This window comes from Lissotriton vulgaris, chromosome 1_1 (genome assembly GCF_964263255.1).
Source record: "Lissotriton vulgaris chromosome 1_1, aLisVul1.2, whole genome shotgun sequence".
NCBI lineage: Eukaryota > Metazoa > Chordata > Amphibia > Caudata > Salamandridae > Lissotriton > Lissotriton vulgaris.
In genome coordinates, this window is record NC_141685.1 from 152285085 (window position 1) to 152309334 (window position 24250).

The following is a 24250-nucleotide window of genomic DNA, read 5'->3' on the forward strand; positions in this document are numbered from 1 at the left end:
CTTTATATTTAGAAATAATACTTGCAAAATTTATGTTCAATAATTTCAGATAATTTACTGATAAATATATCAGATAAAGATCCCCTAATTTCTTATACCCTGTGGTATCAAAAATCTGCTAGAATTAACAGGCTTCTCTTCTATATAAATCCAGGTATGAGAAGTTATTAAATGCGATTATCAACTTTCCGTTATTTTAACACATTTTCTCAGTGCACAGAGTATTTTCCCTACATAGATCACAACATTTCATGCAATGGTCTGTGCTTGAACGTACAATGAAGGGGTAAAAATGTATTTCTACCACAATCAAGAAACCCTTGGGTCTCTGAGGATTACTGTTGCAAATGAAGACCTAGCTAAGATGAAATATCCCTTTAAAGGAAAGATTTCCCTCACCCACCATAGTTGGCATGTTTCCTTATTGGGAATCTCCTTGCACCGTGATACAACCCCCTCACCGAGAGGAAGGAGTTCAGGCATATTTTGTTATAGAGAAAGGTATACGAAATACCACAATAATGAGCTCAGGGTAGTGGGGACAGCAGAGGGAAAGTTAAAACTGGCTAAGTGTTTAGCCATGCAGATCAAGTAACAATGTGAAATAATTTCTATTAAAAAAAAGAAGACTATAAACTAAGCTAGACGTGACTTTATAACTGGTTAATCAAACGTTTCTGGAGGTTTAGTATATATAAACAACTCCTTCTTTCTATGGTGTGTCATAAAAATGATGCTCTAAATTTTGGTAAGAGTACACAATGTCAAAAAATTAAATTCTGCTTTTATATCAATTTACTTTTGAAAGCTTGAAGTGAAAGAGAATTCTAAATGTCATTTGCTTATGAGTAGGCGCTAATGACTATTTCCGGATGACAATGTAGTTAGCATTTTCTTTGTAAAAGATGTGTTAGAAGTATGGGTAGAAAAAATGGCTATTTTGGCCAAAGGCTCTCCTTTCTTTATGCATGCTAGTTTTAATTTGTACACAGAATCACAATATTTTTATGTGGTCCCTGTAATGTTAGATGAATCCGTTTTACCCTTTTGATAAGCAACAGATGACGATGAACCATTTTTTCGTCCCTGGTTTTAAATGGATTCGGGATGGAACAGACAATGTGTTGGTTGACTGCCTCAGAAAATAGTTGTTTCCCGCATGCTGCTTTCATGCGACTTAAATCCCTTCAGTCGAAGAGGCGGCTGCATGCCTGCAGATATGGCCAGGTCAGTACTTGGCTGGTTCAGTTCACCAGTGGGGCTAGAATAGAAGCTGTTAAGGGCAGGGGCTTAGCTTCCCATTGGTGCAGCAGGTACAGTGCCACCAGGTCCCAGATGCCTTAAAGACCTACTGAACCCTGATAACTGCTGTTTGTCACAGTTCAAACAGAGGCCTGAGGGGCCCACAGAACAATGATTATTGCTGTTTTCCACAGTCCAAACAGAGGGCAGGTGTCACATTTCCTTTCTTGCCTTAGGGCCCAGGGCACACTGGCTAGGCCACTGGTTAAGGATGTATTGGGGAAGAGGTGGGGAGACAGGAGGATATTTAAGCACATCGACAATTACTTCATGCCTGGGTATTAAAGTATTCATTGCAATTAAGGACTGAAGCAGGAATAGATCTCATAATATAGGGAGGCCTACTTACAAATGCAGCTCGATTAGTGGCTGCCTTTTAACATCTCACTTATTACCTCTCCTAATGTACAGTTATTTTTAGATGCAGATTTAAATCGTGACCTATGAATATGTTTATCTATCTTTAGGTTCCAAATGGCCCATCTTTTCCATATGCAAGTATCAGACAGGTCGGGAACACCTAATGCCGTTGAACTTCATAAAGCCACATTAATCACTGGTCTTGAAATGCAAATGGCAACATTAAGCACGCAGAGGTGTAATCTACGTAATCTCATTATGTACCTTAGTATACAGGTAGTACCACATTATTTGTATAACTGAATTAAATAGGCACACATAATAGTACCGTATTTAAAGGCCCAGTTCAGAATTACAGGGAAGGTGCACTGTCCCAGACTACACAATGGTGAAGTCTTCAGCGGGTGCTGTCATGCCACACAGGGGGAGTACACCAGATTATGCTGGAAAAAGCATGTGGTGCCCCAACGTAGGTACAGTTGTAAACCACCAGTCTGCTTATAAAGTAAAACATCTGGCAGCTATTAAACGAGGTGGCACGTTTCCCCTGCAGGTGGTTGGGGTCTGTCACCATCCTGTCAGGTGGGGATATACATTCAGTGTGCCTCCTAACTGCTTGTTTGCCCTTTCGCCCGTGTCAATAATACAGTGCAGTCCCAAGACAAAAGGTTTTCCATTTGAATGTGGCCATGCCCAATACAAAGGAAAGCATGCCCGCTGAGAATCTCTCCTACGTGATCCACACTACATAAAGGGCTATGGAAGTGTCTGCAGCCTCTTCTGTAGAACAAAAGCCAAAATTACCATGGGAAGCAGAAAGAGGGTGCACTCTGATGCTTCATCATGTACTAAGTCTTTGGCGTTCGTCTGTACTAAGCGAGTGACAGAGTTAGTGGAGTGTTTTTTGCCCTCTATGTCACTCTACTTCTAAGCACTACAGCTTGTACAGTGGTTACTGTCATATGCTCACCTACATTATGCTTAATATAAATAGTGCACAATTTCGGCGTTTGTGTCTGCCTAGAACGTGGACCTGATACAAATAGCAGTACCTAAATGGTGGATGGCACAATTCAACAAGAGTCTAGGATACTCCAGCACAGATGACTTTGCATCAACATTACGGGGCATCAGTCTTGATGGCAAGCCAACTTTGTATACATTATTATCAGAGACTATACTTGACTCTTGGATACAACTTTGCAACAGAATTTTATGGATTTTCGTACAGTTGTATTTATATAATAAAACAACCTACCCACAATAATTGATCTATCTATTCATCTTTTGGGTTCTGGAGTAGCTACTCGCTGAAAAGCGCTTCAACACTTCATCAGGGGTAGCAAGCGCTATATAAATGCAAAACCTTCCCTCTTCTATCCCTCCACTCTAATTTTCAACCCAACTAACAGACCAACATGTCCAGCTCTCAAATACATTTTATATTTCCCTACACTAATTCACCACTAATCATTTTTGGATCCTGGAGTAGCGTGCTACTCGCAGAAAAAGTGCTTCAAATTGACCCTAACGCACTCCGCTGCTCGCAGAACTCCGCGTTGAGCGGTTTAGTTTTTTTGACACTTTGCGGAGTTCTTCATTGAGAAACAACGCCTAGGCCTAATCTTATTATGAACATCTAGATTTCAGTCATATGTTAAGAAACAAGTGTGAGTAGAAACCTTTTGGGTGGAAAAAATTTAAGACATTAATATTGTGAATTTTTTGTTAATTAGTTGATGTTTGCAAGTACAAACATTCAGAACACTCATAAGGCTTTTTTGCCCCATGTGAGTTCGCTCATGTCAAGTGAGAAGTAATTTGTAACTAAAACTTTGCTTGCATTTCGAGCACTCATAAGGTTTTACCCCAGAGTGGGATCTCTCATGAAGCATAACACAGTCTTTCAGATTCTAGCTTTTCTGGCATAAGGATTATCTTCAGTGTGGAGTTTCTCATGGTGAAATAGCATTTTCCTCTGCAGCTTTTCTGGCATTCAGAGCACTCCTAAGGTTGTCATTAGTATGGAGTTGCTTATGGTTAGTGAGGCTGTGCCTATCAAAAAATAGGAATTTCTGACATTCACAGCATAGGTAATGTTTTTTCCCTGTGTGCGTCTGCTCATGTAGAGTGGGCTTGCATTTCAAATTGATGCTTTTCTGGCACTTGGAGCACTGAAGTATTTTTGATGGTGTGTTTTCTTATGGTGCATGTAACCATCACTACCTCTGAATCTTTTCTGATATTTAGAGCACTGATAATGCTTTTCCCCCAGTGTGGCTTCTCACATGTGCAGTGAGCTCATATTTACGGCTGAAACATTTTTGGCATTCGGAGCACTGATAAGGTTTTTCCCCAGTGTGGGTTCTTATATGGTAAGTGAGCTTGGTTTTTTCACTGAAACATTTGTGGCATTCAATGCACTGATAAGGTTTTTCCCCAGTGTGGGTTCTTGTATGCCGAGTGAGTATTCTTTTTTCACTGAAACATTTCTGACATTCAATGCACTGATAAGGTTTTTCCCCAGTGTGGGTTATTCTATGCCGAGTGAGGCAGATTTTTCGACTGAAACATTTGTCGCAATCAGAGCACTGATAAGGTTTTTCCTCAGTGTGGGTTCTTGTATGCCGAGTGAGGCAGCTTTTGTAACTGAAACATTTGTTGCATTCAGTGCACTGATAACTGTTTTCCCCAGTGTGGATTCTTATGTGCTGTGTGAGACCACTTTTTACACTAAATAATTTCTGGCATTCAGAGCACTGATAAGGTTTTTCCCCAGTGTGGCTTCTTATATGCACCGTGAGATGACGTTTTTCACTGAAACATTTCTGGCATTCAGAGCACTGATAAGGTTGTTCCACAGAGTGGGTCATTGCATGTTGAGAAAGACTTTTTTTGTTACAAAACCTTTTCTGGCATTCAGAGCACTGATAAGGTTTTTCCCCAGTGTGGATTCTTGTATGTTCAGTGAGGCTGATTTTTACACTGAAACATTTCTGGCATTCAGAGCACTGAAAAGGTTTCTCCCCAGTGTGGGTTCTTATATGATGAGTGAGACTGTTTTTGTCAATGAAACATTTCTGGCATTCTGAGCACTGATAAGGTTTCTCTCCAGTGTGAGTTCTTCTATGCCGAGTGAGATGGGTTTTGGAATTGAAACATTTCTGGCAATCCATGCACTGATAAGGTTTTTCCCCAGTGTGGGTTAACACATGTTGAGAAAGACTTTTTTTTTTACAAAACCTTTTCTGGCATTCAGAGCACTGATAAGGTTTTTCCCCAGTGTGGGTTAATACATGTTGAGAAAGACTTTGTTTATTAAAATACCTTTTCTGGCATTCAGAACACTGATAAGGTTTTTCCCCAGTGTGGGTCCTTGTATGTACAGTAAGGTCTCTTTTTACACTGAAATATTTCTGGCATTCAGAGCACTGGTATGGTTTTTCCACAGAGTGGTTTAATACATGTCGAGAAAGACTTTGTTTGTTACAAAACCTTTTCTGGCATTCAGAGCACTGATAAGGTTTTTCCCCAAGGTGGATTCTCATATGCTCAGTGAGATACGATTTACAACTGTAACTTTTTTGGCACACTGAGCACTGAGAGTGGTTTTTCCCAGTGTGCATTCTCTCAAATTCAGTGAGATGAGATTTATGGCTGAATCTTTTTTGGCACAGTTAACTTTTTTCCCCAACTTGGGTTACTTTGATTGAGGCGGGTTTTAACACTGAATTTGTTCTCACAGCCCGTGTTTTTATAAGGTTTATTCCTAGAGTTAATATCTCTACATTTAGTTCTCTTGCTTATATGCCACGGTAAGAGTGAACCCGATTTTAGAGTCAGGCTTGTTTAGATAATGTTCAGCATTTATCTCTAAAAGAAATTGTGTGTAATCTTCTTAACACTTGAATTGAGCAAAATATGTCTGGATGCAGCCCTTTAAAACATGTTGAAATGTTTCTAGCAGATAACAGTCTTTTGGTTATAGCTCTCCAGCAGCAACTTATTTTGTGACTGAAGTTTTTCTCAAATCTATTTGTATAGGTTCTTAGCAATGCAGTGATAAGGTGTTAGTCTGATATTTAATGATTAAACTGAGAAGTACATGTTTGCACTGGCGTAGTGGCAGTAACTGAGAACATTAGAACATGCACAGTAATATTGTGTCTCACCAGTCGCAGAACATCAGTTCCTTTTACCCTTTCTATGTTTGGTGTAAGGTTAAGGATTGTAGTTCTGAAGACGAGGATTTATTTACATTAGCTATAGCGCAACAGTGCTCATTTAATCAATTTTTATTTTTAACAGTTTTACATTTCACTCCTGCACAACAGATAATGTTGAGGCGATTTACATAGAATTACAGAACAGTACACAATAAAAAGTAAACAATCTGAGATGGTCATGAACACAATAGACTGGTGAATTTTTAAGGTTTTCGCCAGAGTGAGCAGAGTGGGTCGCGGTGTTGTATCCCGAGGCAGATAGTCTCAAACTTGCGTAACTGGTAAAAACGGTTGTTGAACAAAGGTGATTTTCCAATCTTTTTGTTGTTAGCGTGTCAGCTTCGGAGTCTTCTTTCAGTGTCTTTTCTTTGATGGTCTGTAGAAGAAACCTTTTGTTATATCTTTCTTTTATGCAGTGTGTGCTTCCACTCTGGAATTACATGATGCTTTAGATCATGCGTGCTTTAGATGAACGTTATTCTGTCATGCTGAGGCAATTTGTCTTCCTGATAATATTTCAGATGAGGATGTTGTGATTGGTCTTTCTGGCATTATTTCTGATGCTGTGTGGACAGATATGATTTTGCTCTGGGTTAATGAAATGCAAAATTAGAGACTTCACTTACAGGTATAGTACTTTCCTCAGCTCCCACTTCCTCGCCACACCTAGATTTTGGAAATTGTTTAAATTTAGAATGCTGCATGTCCTTCAGTTTTTTCAAAATAAACCTTCTTATGGCACTAACATTCAGATGGCTGGTGCTTAATCTTGCTTTCTTCGTCCGTAATTTCAATCACCTATAGTATTAAAATTAAATAGTTATTACAAATAAATATCCCCAAAAATAATTTACAAGCCATATCAATGCAGAATTTCGAAAGTGTTGAGCTGTTCTTCAGACTGAGCAGAGTGTAGAATGGTAGCCTGAGAGTACTTGGATCTAGGAGTGAGGATTTGTAGAATTTCCAACATTTTATTAAGCTCATGGACTTGTAACATAGAATCCCAAAAGCAGACATTAAAGTCATATGGACTGGCACCAAAAAGATATTTAAAATAGAATACTATTAATTAATTTTAATGTAGATTTCTAGGATGGGAATTTCCCCTCCACGGACAACAGGCATTTTTCTCTGCCCTGAGTTACCACCTACTTGCATCTGGTATCCTGACTTTTGAGCTCTGGCCTCTGCCACACTCAAATCTATTGTGTGCTGCGAGGACTATGCCTAGACCTATCCCTCAACTATGGTCCAGAGTATGAATCAAGGGCAATGAAATTAAGGAGTACTTTCATGTGTTCATTTTATTCCACCTGATTATCAGTTGTTAGGCTTTTCTGCACCTGGATTTACCGGGTGCAGAAAAACAGGACACAATATTTTTCCAGGTTTCAAAAGGAGAGGGTACCCCACTTTCACCAGGGAACAGGGTAGGAAGACAGTTAGTCAAGAGGGGGAATCCCTGGAGTCTACTGATCAACCAATGACTACTAACCTTTCTTGTTAGAGAAAAAGGTCACACAGTACAATATGTATTTAAGGAATATAAAAACGGGTTTCCACAAAGAAATAGAATCGTTAACAATCTGTTTTTTATTAAAAAACCAATCAATCAAGCAATAAAAAGCAAAGCAAATTCATACAATTTTACAATACAGTTTAAAATCCAAGGAAAAATACCTTGGAGGGATAAAAATTAAATACAAAACAGTGTTACACAGACACAATAGTGTTATACAGACACAATATTACAATATACGATAAGTAGAGACATATCTAAAACATATTGACAATGGATAGACGACAAACTGAACTACATTTAGTCACAAAACCCCTTGTATCAATGTGGCTCCCAGATATCTCTGCCACTGAATGTAACCAGATCCAATGGCCTGAACCAATTCAACTACTATAAAGCTTTAGTGGAAAAGTAAGGTACCCATCTAAAGTTTTACCCGGCCCTGACTGGATTCTTTTAAACAAAAAACAATGCGTCGACGCGTTTCGGTGCTGTACAATTGATTCTGTGGCACCTTCCTCAGGACTTCTCTTGCTGGGGTTTCAAGGAACGGATGGTTACACCGTATCTGTAGGTATATTGGGAGAAATGTACGGAGTCAATTGTCGTACATGATACCTGTTTCTCTTTCTCTTGAATCAGTAAGTATTAGCTTCTCTTATCTCAGATGCATGTTACTGCTTTACTCACTATGGATTAAATCCCAATATCGCCTGACAATTCCTATCTCCTGGTTGTTAGATGGTTACTCAATGAATGCACATTCGATTACTCGTAGTATGTTAAACAGGTACATCAGATAACGCAATTTTGTTTGCATTGTACATTGCTATTACTACAAGACCCTATCACATTTACAGTGAAATTATTAGGCAGCTAGCATAACATTCCCTCCGAGTCGTTTTCAGTGTGGAAAACCTGTTTATCTTTACTTTAAACTAAGGGGGGATTCTACTGCAAGGGTCCTGAAAAAGGTAGATAAAGTATAGTCTCACCCTCAAATAGTGTAGGAGACGTTCCAGAATGGGGTCTGCTTTGTATCACACTTAAATTCTGCAGGCTTTACTGTGGATGTTTCCTGTCAAATATTATCCTACTATTAAAGATGGGGTCTCTTACATTTTATCAACTAAACAGATCTATACGTTGTCATAGTTACCTCTCTCCTGACCTAGGAGCTCCTTCTCTTGGGGTGTCTTCCTTTAATATTGTCAGGCGTTTTCACTATTTTCGTATATCTATAGGGGTAATGTACATCGCATATTTACTGTGTCTTGCCTATATGCCTGTGTCTCATCTAAGGCTTCATATTACTATATCTTACCTCTTAGAGTATTAAAACATTCTTTGGACGGGCATAAAATGTCGCCGGTATTTCCAAGAGCTGGATATGTTCTGTTGGACAAAGACAGATATGAAGCAGTCGTTACTACTTATGCTTCAGGTATTTCATGATTTTCTACTGCTAGACTTGTTACTGTACAAGGGCACTACCTCCACTTATTTTATGCTGCTCTCCTGCATTTGCTGCTGTTGTTCACCCTTATTTGTTGGCCCAACAAACATGTAAAGGGCTTGCATTACTGTATGTTACTACTATTATCTGAAGAAATCTGACTGGCTTCCATGGGGTCACATCTTAGTTCTAATTCCCCCACACGAGATCAGTGGTAAGTGATGAAACTACTCCCTCCCCTATAGCGTTTAGCGGTGTAGGGGTTAGGGTGTTGGAGAGTTCACTTTCCTAATTCCCACTACAACCCTTTACTCCTGTGGTTTAAACTAACATCTAGGTAACATCCCTTGGGATAGAACCCCCTCTTTAGGACATGTGGGCTGGGGAGTCACTTACCAGGATTACGCTGTGATCGCGCTTCTGCCTCGTTCCCTCACTCGTTCTAGTGTGTGATGTGTGGTGCCTGTATTTATATGTATTCCTGATTATCAAAGTGCTCACACCTGTCTTAACGCGCGACGGATAGGCGCTTCAATAAACGGAGCTCCTGTGGGCGCCATCTTTGAGTGGTGATGCAAAGCGAGGTTTATAACGTATGGCCTCCTAACGTATTATTTATATATATACCAGCACAACGCCCGTCCCGTGCGTTCATTTAATTTTCGGATGCTGTGAGGTTACGCACAGCGAGTGTTTATTTAGTTTGCGTAAACGGGCCGCCCTAGCATCCAAGTTGGTTATGGTCGCCATATTGTAATGGTGATTTGAGGACCAGGATGGAGCGTCCCGTGCGTTCCATCCTGGTCCTCAAATCACCATTACAATATGGCGCCCATAACCAACTTGGATGCTAGGGCGGCCCGTTTACGCAAACTAAATAAACACTCGCTGTGCGTAACCTCACAGCATCCGAAAATTAAATGAACGCACGGGACGGGCGTTGTGCAGCGTAATCCTGGTAAGTGACTCCCCAGCCCACATGTCCTAAAGAGGGGGTTCTATCCCAAGGGATGTTACCTAGATGTTAGTTTAAACCACAGGAGTAAAGGGTTGTAGTGGGAATTAGGAAAGTGAACTCTCCAACACCCTAACCCCTACACCGCTAAACGCTATAGGGGAGGGAGTAGTTTCATCACTTACCACTGATCTCGTGTGGGGGAATTAGAACTAAGATGTGACCCCATGGAAGCCAGTCAGATTTCTTCAGATAATAGTAGTAACATACAGTAATGCAAGCCCTTTACATGTTTGTTGGGCCAACAAATAAGGGTGAACAACAGCAGCAAATGCAGGAGAGCAGCATAAAATAAGTGGAGGTAGTGCCCTTGTACAGTAACAAGTCTAGCAGTAGAAAATCATGAAATACCTGAAGCATAAGTAGTAACGACTGCTTCGTATTTGTCTTTGTCCAACAGAACATATCCAGCTCTTGGAAATACCGGCGACATTTTATGCCCGTCCAAAGAATGTTTTAATACTCTAAGAGGTAAGATATAGTAATATGAAGCCTTAGATGAGACACAGGCATATAGGCAAGGCACAGTAAATATACGATGTACATTACCCCTATAGATATACGAAAATAGTGAAAACGCCTGACAATATTAAAGGAAGACACCCCAAGAGAAGGAGCTCCTAGGTCAGGAGAGAGGTAACTATGACAACGTATAGATCTGTTTAGTTGATAAAATGTAAGAGACCCCATCTTTAATAGTAGGATATTATTTGACAGGAACATCCACAGTAAAGCCTGCAGAATTTAAGTGTGATACAAAGCAGACCCCATTCTGGAACGTCTCCTACACTATTTGAGGGTGAGACTATACTTTATCTACCTTTTTCAGGACCCTTGCAGTAGAATCCCCCCTTAGTTTAAAGTAAAGAAAAACAGGTTTTCCACACTGAAAACGACTCGGAGGGAATGTTATGCTAGCTGCCGAATAATTTCACTGTAAATGTGATAGGGTCTTGTAGTAATAGCAATGTACAATGCAAACAAAATTGCGTTATCTGATGTACCTGTTTAACATACTACGAGTAATCGAATGTGCATTCATTGAGTAACCATCTAACAACCAGGAGATAGGAATTGTCAGGCGATATTGGGATTTAATCCATAGTGAGTAAAGCAGTAACATGCATCTGAGATAAGAGAAGCTAATACTTACTGATTCAAGAGAAAGAGAAACAGGTATCATGTACGACAATTGACTCCGTACATTTCTCCCAATATACCTACAGATACGGTGTAACCATCCGTTCCTTGAAACCCCAGCAAGAGAAGTCCTGAGGAAGGTGCCACAGAATCAATTGTACAGCACCGAAACGAGTCGACGCATTGTTTTTTGTTTAAAAGAATCCAGTCAGGGCCGGGTAAAACTTTAGATGGGTACCTTACTTTTCCACTAAAGCTTTATAGTAGTTGAATTGGTTCAGGCCATTGGATCTGGTTACATTCAGTGGCAGAGATATCTGGAAGCCACATTGATACAAGGGGTTTTGTGACTATATGTAGTTCAGTTTGTCGTCTATCCATTGTCAATATGTTTTAGATATGTCTCTACTTATCGTATATTGTAATATTGTGTCTGTATAACACTATTGTGTCTGTGTAACACTGTTTTGTATTTTTATCCCTCCAAGGTATTTTTCCTTGGATTTTAAACTGTATTGTATTGTATTGTATTATATTGTATGTTGGATTTATATAGCGCTTATAACCCAGGGGTCTCTAAGCGCTTGCCTTGGGAACCCGTCCTGGCTTTTCCCTGTGAGATAGCCCCTACAGGGCATCCCCAAGGTGAAAGCCAGGCATCCCGCCGCGGGGGGCCGTTGTGGAGATTAAGCAAGCTTAATGCCCAGAGTTGCAGAGTGTGAACCCATGATTAGGTCAGGCACCGAAGCGAGAATTATCGAGTCCGTGGACATTTGAGCTCAAGACCCTGCCGCGTCGGGAATAGAACCCTGGTCCCGGGTCTGACCTCTGCTTCAGGGTCTGCCTGCTCTAACCAGTGAGCCACACTTCTCCACTTCTGTATTGTAAAATTGTATGAATTTGCTTTGCTTTTTATTGCTTGATTGATTGGTTGTTTAATAAAAACAGATTGTTAACGATTCTATTTCTTTGTGGAAACCCGTTTTTATATTCCTTAAATACATATTGTACTGTGTGACCTTTTTCTCTAACAAGAAAGGTAGTAGTCATCGGTTGATCAGTAGACTCCAGGGATTCCCCCTCTTGACTAACACAATCTTTTTCCAGACAGAAAAATTAGACTGAAAAGACCCACAAGACTCTGGGTGCAGCAGAAGCAGCCAAGGCGTATGCTGGTTTTTTACTAACTGGGGGAAACATACAATTCTTCCCTCTGTTAGAAAATGCTTTCCTCTTCCCTCCCCTGCTTCACCCATCTACCCCCAACCAACCACATGTTTATATCTACCACCTGCTTACAAAAAGTGGTAAATAAAAGCAGAAAAACACTATGTAATAGTGAATGGCATTTGGTTTGACTGGCAGAAGAATCTGTTCCCCGTGGCAACTCCCCAGTCCATGGCGTCAAACTTTTAACTGCATGTTACTGGGATAAATCTACCACAAAACAATTACATGAGATTTTTCTGCCACCCCAGTACTGTGCAACTTCTAACAAGGGACTATGAGAGGTCTTGGACCGGTCCTGTGACCTGGAGGGTCACACCAAGTGTGCCCTTATTTAAGGCAGAGGACTGTCATGGGTTTAACAGCTAGAGCGGTAGTGGAAATGCACCCTGTTGTAAGGATCAATAGCCGGATGAGATATTTGCATCATGGTCAGTGGAGTGGCTTTCTATTTATTTATTTGTTGAGTTTATAAAGCGCGTCAGCTACCCGCAAGGGTTTCCCGGCGCTAAAAGGCAGAAGCAGCAAGAACTATCCAGTAAGATGTTATTGGTTAAAGAGCCAGGTTTTCACAGCTCTGCAAAAGCGAGCGTGACAGTTCTCCATACGGATGTCCAGAGGAAGGGAGCTCCAGAGTCTTGGTCCCAAGTTTGCAAAGGAACTGCCACCCATTCTGGAAAGTCTGTACTTAGGTACGCAGAATAAATATTGAGAAGAGGAACGGAGAGAGCGAGAGGGGGTATAGAGTTTGACTAAGGACTGAAGGTACAAGAGGGCTACCCCAGCCTTGATCTTGTGCATGTAGCTCAAAGCCTTGAACTTTACACGACTTTCAAATCGGAGTCAATGGAGCTCCTTTAAGCGTTTTGTGATGTGATCAGTTTTTGGGCAGCCACAAAGGAGCCCTGCGGTGGCGTTTTGGACTAATTGGAGACGTCGCGTGACCGCCCTGGCGGACCACAGGTAGAGCACGTTGCCGTAGTCGACCTGGAGGTCACTAAGGCATCGACAACGGATCTCTGGGTGTTAGATGGTAGCATCCAAAAGATTTTTCTCAGCCACCGCAAAATGGTGAAACAGATGGCTGCCACTTTGTTTGCATGATCTTTCATGGATAAGCCATTGTCGATGGTCACACCAAGATTACGCACATGTTTGGACGGAAAAGGTAAGGAACCTATGGCAGACGGCAAATGTCTCGGGCTCCAGAGGTCAGGTTTGTTCCCAAGTACCAGAACCTCGGTCTTACCGCCATTTCATTTGAGCAGGTTGCGATTCATCCAGCTGGATATTTTGCTGAGACCTGCTTACAGGGGGGAGATAGAGGTTGGGTCAACTTGGTATAAAGAGAAGACGATTTGAGAGTCATCAGCGTAAGTGAATACATTCAAGCCGGAATGTTGTGCAATGTGAGCCAGGGGGGGGTAACATAAAGATTAAAAGGGAGAGGACTAAGTATTGAACCCTGTGGCACACCATATGGGGAAGAATACATTTTAGAAGTGGAGGAGTGGGAAAAAATTTGAAAGGTCCGGTCCATCAGGAAAGATATAAGCCAATCCAAGGCTTTTCCACCGATGCCAGTGGCCGCAAGGGAACTGAGGAGGATACTGTGAGATACAGTATCGAAAGCTGCACTGAGATCAAGCAATATCAGTGCAACTGTTTCACCTCGATCCAATAGCAGGCGGAGATTTTCTGTAACGCCAAGGAGGGTGGTCTCGGGGGAGAATCCCGGACGGAAACCGGACTGAGAGGGATGTAATAAATTATTTGTTGCCACAAACTGGGGCTGGTGCAGGTAGATGTGCCTCTCTAAGATTTTGGAAAATGTAGGAAATAAAGAAATAGGGCGGAAGTTAGAGGAAACGTTGGGGTCAGCAGTAGGTTTTTTCAATAGCGGGGTGACCATTGCGTGCTTCCAGGGACTGGGAACAACAGCAGTGTTGAGCGAGTGATTAAGCAAAGTACAGATCGTCAAGAGCTGGGGGGAATTCAGAGAGCGCAGTATTGGGACGGGCAAAGGATCAATCGAAGAGAGCCTGACATAACTTTGCTCAGGATCTCCAGAAGGGTAGAAGGGTGGAGATAAGGCAAGGACTGGAGTGAATCAGAGGACGGCACAGACGAGTCAACAACCTCCCCGGTATCAAAAAGCGAGTTCACCGAGGTTTTGCTGTCTCTTTGGGCAGAAATGTCCTGGTAAATATTCTCAATTTTAGAGATGAAGTACTGAGCAAGTTCATCGCATTTACTGCTTGATAGAGGGGGAAGGGTAGCCGTGGTCTGAGAACCAGCGAGGTCTTTAACCACACTGAACAGTATTTTAGATTTATTAACGGCTTCAGAGATAATTCTGTTGACATAGTTAGCCCGCGTCGAGGCACGGCTTTGTGGTAGCGCTTCAACTCAGTTTTATAGATGAGGCCAGCTGAGGGGGAGTAGTCCCTTCTCCAGACGCGTTCCAATTTTTTACATCGGGATTTGTCAGTTTGAAGCGTCTCGTTATACCACGGGGCAGGTGTTTTGTGAATTGTCATTTTCTTATGAGCAAGAGGAAGACAGGTGTCAATGGCTTTCTGGAGCCAGGAGTTCACGGCACTGGCCGCGGTTTCCATATCAGCCAGGTTCGGTAGACTGGTGGGCAGGTGATCGGCCAGAGCATTGTTGAGAGCAACAATGTCTAACTTTTTCCAGTCTCTCTTTCTGACACTCGCTGGGGCTATACATTTAGGCAATACTACAGTGATAGCAACGGTAAACTTGAATAAATAATGATCAGACCAGAGGACAGGTAAAGCTGAGGAACAACATAACTGAGGAATATTGGAAAAGATAGGGTCAAGAAAGTGACCACACCTATGGGTGGGTCCCTTATTATGTATAATAAGATTCATAGAAGCGAGGTCAGCAATAAGATTGCAGGCCACACTGTTTTTTGGGTCCTCCAAATGCATGTTGAGATCGCCAACAACCAAAAAGTTGCTGGACGCTGGGAGAACCAAAGCTATGTAATCCGAAAGCTGGGCCAGCCAGGAAGTAGCCGTGCCCGGGGGATGGTATACTAACAAGCCAGTAAGAGTGGTCTTGGGATGCAGAGCAAGCTTAAAATATTCTACTGACACACCCATGTAATGCTCCATATCTATACCTGTGCCCAGACTTTGCAATAACATCAAGTGAATGTTTAGGGTGTTGGTGTGCGTAGCATAAATGCAATGTGAGAGTGCCACAGAGTAAACTGCATCATCTGCCTGCCAGTTGTGTATGCAAGTGGGACCATATATCCCTCTTTTATACCCTAGTTCAAAGTCCTCTGTTACCAAGGAATAATGTGCTCTACAAAGTACTCAGGTGCCTGCTGTGCCACCAGGGATGGTGTCAGCCTGACAGTCTATCTAAGTTGAGGGGACATCACCTGCAGGCTGAATTACTTAATGGAGAAGCTGTGTACCTGTCCTGAAGAGCCTAGAAGTCTGCCTAGAAGCCTGCCTGTCTGGTGAGAAAGGGAAGGGAGTTTGACTATCCAGCAGGAGGACAAGGCTGTCCTGAAAGAAGCAAGGTCCAACACATCCAGTTATCTGTAGGGTGAGCCGGAAATCCATCCAGCAGGACCAGCTAGTCTGAGGGACCCCACCCCACCAAGACTCTCCCAACAGTTCAAGGCAGAAAATAAAACTCTACGAAAACATGATTGTTGAGGCCCAGTTGGACGATTGTGTGCTGCCAACTGTCCCGTTCAAGGTTGCATTTTCCAAATTCCTAACACAACAGAGTCTGAATCTACTGACTTCCTGGAGAGCCTCTGTAGGGCTTTTAGCTGCTGAATTTCTGACTACTCTGTGTCAGAGGCCCATGAGGGACTACAACTACTCCAGTGTCGAACACCCTGTCTGAGCTTACGCCTGTGGTCCAGCCGCCCACAATGTGGGCTCAATTGCTGATGGTCGGGCCTCCAGAGGGGGCTGCACTTACAGACAGGCCAGGTGTGACTGCTACCTTGGGACTGCTGATCTTCAGGCAACTGCAAAGAAAAGACAGAGTGGGTGCCCTACTGAATGCAGCACTATACCCAGGACAAAAGCGCTCCACAAAAGCCTGCTAGTGGGCCTTTGCTCTCTCGAGTCTTCGGGCGTGTCATTCAAGTGTCCGGAAACAGGAAAGAGGCCCAGACAAGACTGACTCATCCTGTGAAAGAGTAAGACATTTACGACAGAGCATACACACATTGGGGCGTCTGGAGTGACAGAACTGACCCTATACTATATTCATGATACTCCTAAATGCCCCTAGAGGGGAAGAGGGGATCAGAACCGGACGCACCTGTCTGCAGCACATGGTAGTCTGGCATGCCTGCACTATCTTTTCACCCAGACTGTCCATAAAGATGATTTTAGAGCCGCTACGCACATAGCAGGGGGAATCTCAGACCATTCGCTGGTGGAGGTGCAACTTGTTGGTCCGGTTGTGGACTTCATGCTACCCCCAAGGGTTGATCCGTGATATTTGAAAAGACAAGACGTTCAAAGCTTGTATGAGCAGACTTCGATTTTAGGGAGAACGGGCGGCCTGTTGAATCAGCTTGCGTGCTATAGGATGAATTCAATCCAGGACACTGACAACAAGGGGGCGGAAGTACTGGGAGAGAATTCCTGAAAGACCTGACCCTGACAATGCTAACGAATGAGGACCGAGACGCACTAGACCAAGACCTGACAGTAGACTAAATAAATAAGACAATAGGAACCTTGCAAACAGGGCACGCGACGGGGCCTAATGATCTCCCCATAGATTTATATAAAAGCATGAAGGATAAAATCAGGGAGGTTTCAGACTGCCTGAAAATAAGGGTGTCTCCCAGAGGACCAAAGAATGTCTGAGGTGGTGGTCATCCCAAAAAAGGACAAAGCAGCAACTGAGTGTGGGTCTTATAGACCTCTCTCCCGCTTAATTTTGAGACTAAGGTCCTTGCGTACGTCCTGGAGATATGCCTGCAGACAGTAATTGCAACAGTGGTTCATCCTGATCAATCGGGATTCATGCCACACCAGGGAACGCGCTTATATCTCCGGCACCTTAATGGCATACCACATCCAACAGGGGATTCCTTTGCTGAACCAGTGGCGCTGCTGTCAAGCTCTTGTATGTGGACCCTCTAGTGCGCATGCGCGTCAATAAAACATCCTCCCGAGTTTTTGCCGTCAGACAGGGATGTTACTTGTCTCCTATGTTCTTCTCACGTGCGTGGATTCGCCAGGACCTCTCCTATGGGGTATTCCAGTTGATCAGGAGTGGGATGAGAGAATCTCCCTCTACGCTGATGTTTTGCTGTAGGACAAGTAATCAGCCTTCTCGAGTGAACAAATCCTACACATTTTTCACATATTTAGAGATTATTCAGGATTATTCCTGCTGGAGACAGGGACCCTGCGGCTGCACTCTAGGTGCACAGTTCGGGAGGCACTACATGGCTTTAAATATTTGGGCGTGTTTATTACAAGAGAGTCACAGGCAGAAGCATACTTCCGAAATTAGACCAACTTTGCTGGGACACCCCACACTTGTGGGCGCTCCCGCTTTCCTTACTTGACCGGGTGGTCCTATTTAAAGTGATGACCCTCCAGGGTCTCCTGTACATCGTGAAAAAAAATGTCCTTCAAGATCCCACCAAACATTTTCTTTCAAAGGGTAGACCGAGAACTTTGGCTCCTGTTGTGGGGTGGTGGCACTTCACGCTGAGTAAGGTGCAGAGGGGAATTTATTAAGGTGGAATGGCGTCCGAAGCATTCACAAGTATTACTGGGCCACGCAGCTGATGGCTGTCAACAACTGGGTGTTTGTGGACCGTGAGGATCCTACTAACCCGGTAGATAGATTGACCATGGGCAAGAGAGGTTACCCCACCCTGGTGCTGTATCGAAGAAAGTATGAGTGCACCCTACCTACTCATACCTAAACAGTGGTAAGGGTGTGGAGAGAGGCTACCAAGTGTTTAGGCTGAGAAGGTAAGCTGACTGAAATTATTCCACTGTATGGTGGTGATCTCTTAAGTGCAGTGGGAGGATTACAGGGCTTCACAAAATGGGGATTGATTAGCTTAGAGCGGCCGGGCGATGTGTGGAGAGGACAGGCACTTGTGCCCTTCACAATCCTACAACAAAAGTATGAATTAGGTGACTAAAAACGGTTCTGACATTTGCAGGTGGGTCACGCTCTGCAAGGTCACATCTGGGAAGGGGAGAAGTTGCCTGATTCATCCCCAGCTGCTAACTAATCCCCTGACCGAAAAAGCACTCTCAACCATCTATAGGTAGTTGATCTACAATTCTCTGGATCCCTTGGGGATGTTTCAGGCGGCCATTCAACAACTTTTGTTATTTTCAAGAACAAGCTTCCAAAGCTGGAGTTTGTTTTTAAAAAGCAATAACTAATGACCCTCACACCCCTGGAACTGTCTCCTTGATTAATTTACTCCCAGGAAGTGTGATTCATTTAAAAACAAATTCTCATCACGACTGCCAGGTATTCCCTGGTGGTCCTGAATAAGAGAAAAATACATCAAACAGCCTGATCTAGAGAGGAAGGGCCGTCCGATATATTTACAGGCAGACCATCCGTTTGTTGGACAGGATACTCCACCACGCTTGTGAAGGAGTACCCTGCTCATCAAACTCTAAATCAAGACCTTTATCTTGTCTGTGCTATGCATGTATCTCTAGGTCTGCTTCATTATGTCCATCAGACTTTGTATTATCTACCTGTTATTGAGGCTTGTGTGTTTAGCACAGGTTTAATCTCACGGTCTGCGTGTGTGTGTGGGTTTATTTGAATCCTGCGGTTTAAACTGCACGTGTTGTTTATGCGGTGTTATGTGGTGTTGTCACACCCTTGTAATTATAAAAATTATGTTACAGGCGACCAGGAGCCTCTTGCCCGTGACTTCTGAGGAAGTAATGGGGCACAGTTAACAGCAGCAACATTGCAAAGTGTCAAGAGCCTGATTTAGAGTTCGCTGGCCTTGGTTACTCAGACACAAACGTGACGGATATCCTGGCCGCTGTATTACAAGCACTACTGAATATAATATATGGGAGCCTCATTTCTTTCTTTCGTACTTTCTATTTCTCTTGTTTTCATTATCTTTATTTTACTCTTTTTTTTGTCTTTCTTATTTCTTTTTCTGTTTCTCTCTATTCCTGGTTTATCTTTCATTCATTTCTTAATTTAAGAGTGCTCAGCCTCCTAAAGCATGTTATTCATTCATTTGCATTTCTTCTTTCCTGTCATGGGGATGACTGCACAGATATCCTTACAAGTAGGATCTTTTCAATTCTGCATGAACCTGTTTACTAATGGTCCTAGTTGAAGGTGTCATTTAGAAGTTAAATATATGTTTCTAATGTGAGGTAGGGTGGGTATGTGTGAGAATGTGCGTGAGAGAGAGAGAGAGAGAGAGTGTGTGTGTCTGTGTCTGTCTGTCTATGTCTGAGTGTGTGTGAGTACTTGAGCGTGTGGAGCTGGCTCTCACTAGGTCTATACCAAAAAGAGTGGACCAGCAAACGCAAAGCCGTGTACCCTACCGCTGCGCCACCAGTGTAGGAAGCTGGCTCTCTATATACTATACCAAAAAGAGGTAGAGTGTGTCGTGTACCCCACCGCTGCGCCACCAGTGTAGGAAGCTGGCTCTCTATACACTATACCAAAAAGAGGTAGAGTGTGTCGTGTACCCTACCGCTGCGCCACCAGTGTAAGAAGCTGGCTCTCTATATACTATACCAAAAAGAGGTAGAGTGTGTCGTGTACCCTACTGCTGCGACACCAGTGTAGGAAGCTGGCTCTCTATAAACTATACCAAAAAGAGGTAGAGTGTGTCGTGTACCCTACCGCTGCGCCACCAGTGTAGGAAGCTGGCTCTCTATAAACTATACCAAAAAGAGGCAGAGTGTGTCGTGTACCCTACCGCTGCACCACCAGTGTAGGAAGCTGGCTCTCTATATACTATACCAAAAAGAGGTAGAGTGTGTCGTGTACTCTCCTGCTGCGCCCCCAGTGAAGGAAGCTGGCTCTCTATCTACTATACCAAAAAGAGGTAGAGTGTGTTGTGTACCCTACCGCAGCGCCACCAGTGTAGGAAGCTGGCTCTCTATAAACTATACCAAAAAGAGGTAGAGTGTGTCGTGTACCCTCCCGCTGCGCCACCAGTGTAGGAAGCTGGCTCTCTATATACTATACCAAAAAGAGGTAGAGTGTGTCGTGTACCCTCCCGCTGCGCCACCAGTGTAGGAAGCTGGCTCTCTATAAACTATACCAAAAAGAGGCAGAGTGTGTCGTGTACCCTACCGCTGCACCACCAGTGTAGGAAGCTGGCTCTCTATATACTATACCAAAAAGAGGTAGAGTGTGTCGTGTACTCTCCTGCTGCGCCCCCAGTGAAGGAAGCTGGCTCTCTATCTACTATACCAAAAAGAGGTAGAGTGTGTTGTGTACCCTACCGCAGCGCCACCAGTGTAGGAAGCTGGCTCTCTATATACTATACCAAAAAGAGGTAGAGTGTGTCGTGTACCCCACCGCTGCGCCCCCCATGTAGGAAGCTGGCTCTCTATATACTATACCAAAAAGAGGTAGAGTGTGTCGTGTACCCTCCCGCTGCGCCACCAGTGTAGGAAGCTGGCTCTCTATATACTATACCAAAAAGAGGTAGAGTGTGTTGTGTACCCTACCGCTGCGCCACCAGTGTAGGAAGCTGGCTCTCTATATACTATACCAAAAAGAGGTAGAGTGAGCAGAGAGTCCAGTGGATCCCCAAAGGCTTTACAGAGGCTCAAGTAGATAATACTAATGCTCTTTTGTGGTAGTGTGGGGGAGCAGGTAAACGTATACGAGGGTAGTTTTAAGCATTTGTTGTAAATGTAAATGTAAATGTGGCGTATTTGTATAGCGCGAACAGTGACCCGGAGGCATCCCGGCGCTTGTACTCCTACCACAAAGGAACCCCTCCTGGCTTTTCCTTGTGGGGTGTCCACTCCTGGGCATCCCATGGTGAAACCAGGCATCCCTTGTGTATCAGGGGGCCTTTGTGGAGACTAAGCAAGCTATTGCCCAGAGTTGCAGCGTGGGACCCATGCTTAGAATCGGCACTGAGGCGAGAATATCCGGTCAGAGGAATTTAAGCCCGAAACCCGCCGAGGCGGGAATCGAACCCTGGTCCCTGGCCAGCGTTCTGCATCAAGGTCTGCCGCTCTAAGCATTGTACACACACAGTGGCACTAAATGACACACAATCAATGAATAAATCTGAGACAAATTTATACAAGCATTTACAATGCAATAGGTTTCGCATTGACGTGAGTTTGAGCTATTGACATTGCAAATAAAAATGCCTTTTATTTAATTTAAATTTTTTTAAAAACATAAATAAAAGGCATTGTTATTTACAATGTCAATAGCTCAGACTTGTCACAATGCGAGACCTATTTCAATGCTTGTTTTCATTGGAATCTAAATGAGCATCTTAATCTGTAGCTGCACAATTATTCTGACCTAATTTCAATTACTCCTGAGCATTTCAGGCTTTTTGTTTCTTTGTACCCTCACACTTTTACTCGTGCTGCATTTTCACACCTGACAAGTGCATTTTGCTTTGTAACTAGTTCCAAGGAAGGAGTAACAGCGAGGGTGTCCGAACAGCAACATAAGAAGAGGGACAGTAACGTCAAAGATGGAGGCTGAGACGAGGGGCGAGAACAAAGGAGAGGACCCGCTTCCCTCTGGAGGTTTGAGGTTCAGCAGAAGAGAGGACAAGGGAAGGAACACTAGAGGGTGTGCTGTGATCCAAGGGAGAGGTTGAGACCAGATAATAGTGGATCGAGCAGATTGCATAGAGAAACGAGTATGTCGATGGGTCGGGCCACTATACTTTTGATCCCTATATCTGTCACAGAACGGACTGGGCGCAGACGGGCAGAGCAGCACAAACACAGTGAAACAAACAAAACAATAGCCAGTAGTAGTGTTCTTGAAAAACCCGATGTTAAATCCCAAACTTGCAAAGTTAAATGTGAAACTACAAGACCCAGAATGAAATACGCTGCTGCCCAAAAGAACAGGACTGGCATTAGGGGCCACCCAATGCATTTACCCACTTGGCAGCTAATATCACTTTGTGAGGTGGGATAATGACGGTAATGTCCATCTGCATTTGATCAGTGATACAAATGTAGTAGCATGCAGGACCCTTTATAATAGCAGAAATCGTCCTCCCTTTCGGCGTGTGATGTCACAGTCTAAGCCCACCCCCTACCTTATTATGTTGTGCACGCCCAACCTCTGCTTGTCGCCAGATGCTCGAAGTGAAGATGAGGCGACACAACTGTTTGTTGACATTTTTAGGGAAGAACTACATAGAACTCAGCCCCAAAACCTGCTCTCGCAGTCAGACCAGCAGCAGGATGAAACTAACTATCCTAATGGGGTGAGCAAGGGTGCCCAGCTTGGAGGTTCCCGCCAGCTTACCGGCCCCGGCATCCTGCGCCAGCAGCCCCGGTCATGTAACTACAATTTTTAAATATGTATAAACATTGCCAATTTAATAAAATAATTATTAGGCATCTGCCTGCAGTAGTATGCACTACACTCCTGGCAAAGACTGAGGCACGCAATCGGCGGCAGGTGAGAGGCGAGGGTGTCACCGCGCCGACTGGGGGCGCGTGAGTCACCGTCTACTGCTGATGCGTCCCTAGAAACCAAATCCAAGCCCATGCCACTTTCTGTAAGGAGGCAACTCACTCATCACCTGCCCGTCCCCGAGGACTCCGCCTGCACGCCCCCATCGTCTGCGCGTGCCTCTTAAATTACCGGATCCTTCGTGGAGAGGTAGTGCATGGAGGATGCAAAACTGGCCCCAAAGCCTGGCATGGATCATCCTTCACAAATACATCTGAAAGATAGTTCCGTGAGTTATCCTCCTGCTGCTGACATCTATGACCGCTCTGCAATCACAGACTTTCGTTAAATGTGTACCATAGGAATGAGGTGTTAGAAAGGGTTTTTACAGTGTATCCGAGATAAGGTTTGTGGCTGTAAGCGCTATATAGATAGCACAATATTATATATTCTCGTTGTCCGCTTCCCAGGGTTTGTCTACAACAGGGCCATTTGGACCTGAGAACAAGTGCCGGTTGGCGGCAGTACAGCCAATGGCAAGGTTAGGCCGCAAAACCGAAACCACGGTTGTAGCGCAGGAGACGCAGTCGCCGTCCGCGCGCACGTTGGCTGTCCCTGTGCAAGCTGTGATGAGAAGACACGCCGAACCGAGGTAGGGGATATGTGTGTGTAAGCGCCGGGGGGTTCAGTATGTATGTGTGTGTGTGTGTGTGTGTGTGTGCGTATGTGCGTGCGTGCGTGTGTGTGTATGCGCGGCTGCAGGGGGGTTGGGGGGTTCTCTATTTTTGTGTGTGTTTGTGTGCGTGCTTGTATGTATGCGCGGCGGGGCGGGGGGGTAGGGGGGTTCTCTATGTGTGTATGTGTGTGAGTGTGTGTATGCGCGGCGGCGGGGGGGTCTGTATGTGTGTGTGTGTGTGTGTGTGTGTGTGCGTGCGTGTCTGCTTACAAGGAGCCATGGGAGACAGGAAGCGCGTGTGACCTGATCCGTTTACACGCGCGTGCACATCACTTGTCTCCTGTCTCCCTTGACTCCTTGAAAGCAGAAATGATTACAATAGAGTTTCGCAGCGAGGATCGCTTCGCAATCGGTTCGCAGTGCGAAACCTAAAAAAATAGTGAAAAACGTGTAAATGCAGCTAATAGCAATGGATGGAACCGATTCATCCCAAGTAGACAAGAGCAGAGTGTACTTTAATTTTGCATATTTTTAAGAATGCGGACGATACTGGAGCGCTGCGGTTGTACAACAAGGGGGCCACTGTCCTTGAGCCCAAACCTGGGTAAGACCCCTGACATGCTCCTGCTGTGCGGTGCCTTTGATGACTCCGGAAGGATGAGTC

At 43.9% G+C, this 24250-nt stretch overlaps 2 protein-coding genes across 3 annotated transcripts in view; both read right to left on the minus strand.

The window, feature by feature from the left end:
• The window catches only part of LOC147737899 (uncharacterized), a 610977-nt gene that overhangs the window by 59039 nt on the left and 527688 nt on the right, over positions 1-24250 (minus strand). The window lies entirely within an intron of this gene.
• Positions 2922-24250, minus strand: part of LOC147737900 (uncharacterized) — a 69332-nt gene continuing 48003 nt past the window's right edge. For both annotated transcript variants that reach the window (XM_086948451.1, XM_086948492.1), the window contains exon 3: positions 2922-6686. In XM_086948451.1, coding sequence (XP_086804577.1) covers positions 3909-5288 — 1380 coding nt within the window. In that variant the 5' untranslated portion in view covers positions 5289-6686 and the 3' untranslated portion in view covers positions 2922-3908. The remainder of the gene's footprint in view (positions 6687-24250) is intronic.